General features: G+C 47.8%; 1 protein-coding gene across 1 annotated transcript in view; it reads right to left on the reverse strand.

The window, feature by feature from the left end:
• Window positions 1-2,500, reverse strand: part of LOC134441806 (ankyrin-3-like) — a 158,367-nt gene that overhangs the window by 95,172 nt on the left and 60,695 nt on the right. The window contains exons 5-6 of the mRNA XM_063192207.1: window positions 1,790-1,888; window positions 427-612 (exon numbers count right to left, since the gene is read on the reverse strand). Coding sequence (XP_063048277.1) covers window positions 427-612; window positions 1,790-1,888 — 285 coding nt within the window. The remainder of the gene's footprint in view (window positions 1-426; window positions 613-1,789; window positions 1,889-2,500) is intronic.

Consider the following 2,500-nt stretch of genomic DNA (forward strand, 5'->3'; position numbering starts at 1 on the left):
ACAGTCACCGTGTTTCTCCTGCTTCTATGCATGTGTATGTATGTCGACACCTGTGTTAATAACACCACCTTACCTTGTCATATTTTTCCGGATCGTACTGTACAGTATGTGTTAGAGAGAAGGACACATTAAGAATTGTGTTAGGTACGAGTGTGTGTCTCACCTTGAACTCCACGTCTGCCATAGTGGTGTAGTACTAGTAGTGAAGTTACTCCAGTGGCTATTAAAACTTTCAAGTGGTGGAACGGTGTGTGTTTAAGGGGCTACAAATTGTGCTACGCGTGTGTGTCTCACCTCGAACTCCACGTCTGCCATAGTGGTGTAGTACTAGTAGTGAAGTTACTCCAGTGGCTATTAAAACTTTCCAGTGGTGGAACGGTGTGCGTTTAAGGGGCTACGAATTGTGTTACGATGTGTGTGTCTCACCTTCGACTCGACGTCTGCGTTGTGGTCGTTCTGGAGGAGCAGGGCGGCGGACTTGGTGTCGTCCTTGCGCGCGGCGATGTGCAGGGCGGGCAGCCGGACCTTGCCCTTGGTGTCGTTCTCCAGGAGCAGGGACACCACCTGGTCATGACCCTGCTGGAGAGCCACCGCCAGCGGGGTGAAGCCATCCTGGAGGGAGAGAGGGGGGAACACACACATACACACGGACAGAGACATGGACACAGACATAGACATATAGACACATAGACATACATGTGTGAGTTAAAGATGTTTTTTGGACTCAGATGTCAGGTGGTGCAACGGCATCTAATGTCCATCAATTAATTTATAATTGGTGGTGGATATGCTGCAATGAATATACTTATACATGGGTTCACCGTGTTTGTAAACACAATATTGTGAGGAGGGGCAAGACACTGGCAGCCAACCATAATTTTTTGACCAACAGCGATTTCCAACAATCAGAGGTTGAGTTGTGCGCAGTCAGTTTCGCGCAGTCAGGGGAAAACAAAAATGTAGAACCCATGTATAGTCCACTAAAAACAAAAAGTCACCAAAAAATATCCATACAATAGTGTTGCACCACCCTGACGTGTGTTACTGCTGAAACGTCACTGACCCACACATATACACTGTCATACATGCTTGGTTCCAACAATATTAAGTTGTTCTAAGGTTCTGGCGTAAGTTGAAAGTACAGTTACACATCAAATAACTGTAAGGAAATATAAATGGGCTATATAAAAGCAAATTTAACAGTTGTTTTTCCATTCTACGTTTTAATGCACACTTAGGTGCTCGTGCGAGGGCAAGCACGCGTGCGCGTGCACGCACTCGCGTGCGCGCACACACACACACACACACACACACACACACACACACACACACACACACACACACACACACACACACACACACACACACACACACACACACACACACACACACACTATATGGAGGGGAATAAAACACCAGTCACCGTTCAAGGTCATACAACATTACTACAAATCAATACACACTTCCGGTGACAGCATACACTCCACACACACACACACAGACACACAGACACACACACACCCACGCACGCACGCACACACCCACACACGCGCGCACGCATACACACACACACATGCGCGCGCACACACACACACGCACACGCACACGCACACACACCGACACACACCGACACACACACACCGACACACACACACACACACACACACACACACACACACACACACACACACACACACACACACACACACACACACACACACACACACACACACACACACACACACATACACACACACAAACACAAACACACACACACACACACGCCTACCTCTGTGGCAATGCTTTGGCTGGAGCCATTTTGCAGGAGGAAGCGGACCACTTCCAGATGGTTCTCTTGTGCAGCCATATACAGTGGAGTGAAGCCATTCTGTTAACAACACACACACACACATATATATACAAACGCAGTCTAGGGGTAAACACACACACACGCACACACATACACATACACACACACACACGCACGCACAAACACACAAACTCACAAAATAAATATACAGACAAATGCATACATAAACACAAACACACATGCAAGTACACATACGTGTGCGTGCGCACACATATACACACACACACGGAAATATGCATGTGCACACACACATAAGCATGCGCGCACACACACACACACACGCGCGCGCGCACACATACGCACACACACGCACACACACCACAGTTATGAGAACACTGGTCATGGACGATGTAACATTATCGTGGTTGTTACCACTGCATATTTCCAAGAGGCCTCCCCTTGTACTGTGATCCTACAATGTAGAGCACTTGCGCCCCATCCCCCGGGTTATTTCACACTGTGTGTGTGTGTGTGTGTGTGTGTGTGTGTGTGTGTGTGTGTGTGTGTGTGTGTGTGTGTGTGTGTGTGTGTGTGTGTGTGTGTGTGTGTGTGTGTGTGTGTGTGTGTGTGTGTGTGTGTGTGTGTGTGTGTGTGTGTGTGTGTGTGTGTGTACTAAGTTAATATCTAAGT

The sequence above is a fragment of the Engraulis encrasicolus genome, chromosome 24 (genome assembly GCF_034702125.1).
Source record: "Engraulis encrasicolus isolate BLACKSEA-1 chromosome 24, IST_EnEncr_1.0, whole genome shotgun sequence".
In the NCBI taxonomy this organism is placed as follows: Eukaryota; Metazoa; Chordata; class Actinopteri; order Clupeiformes; family Engraulidae; genus Engraulis; species Engraulis encrasicolus.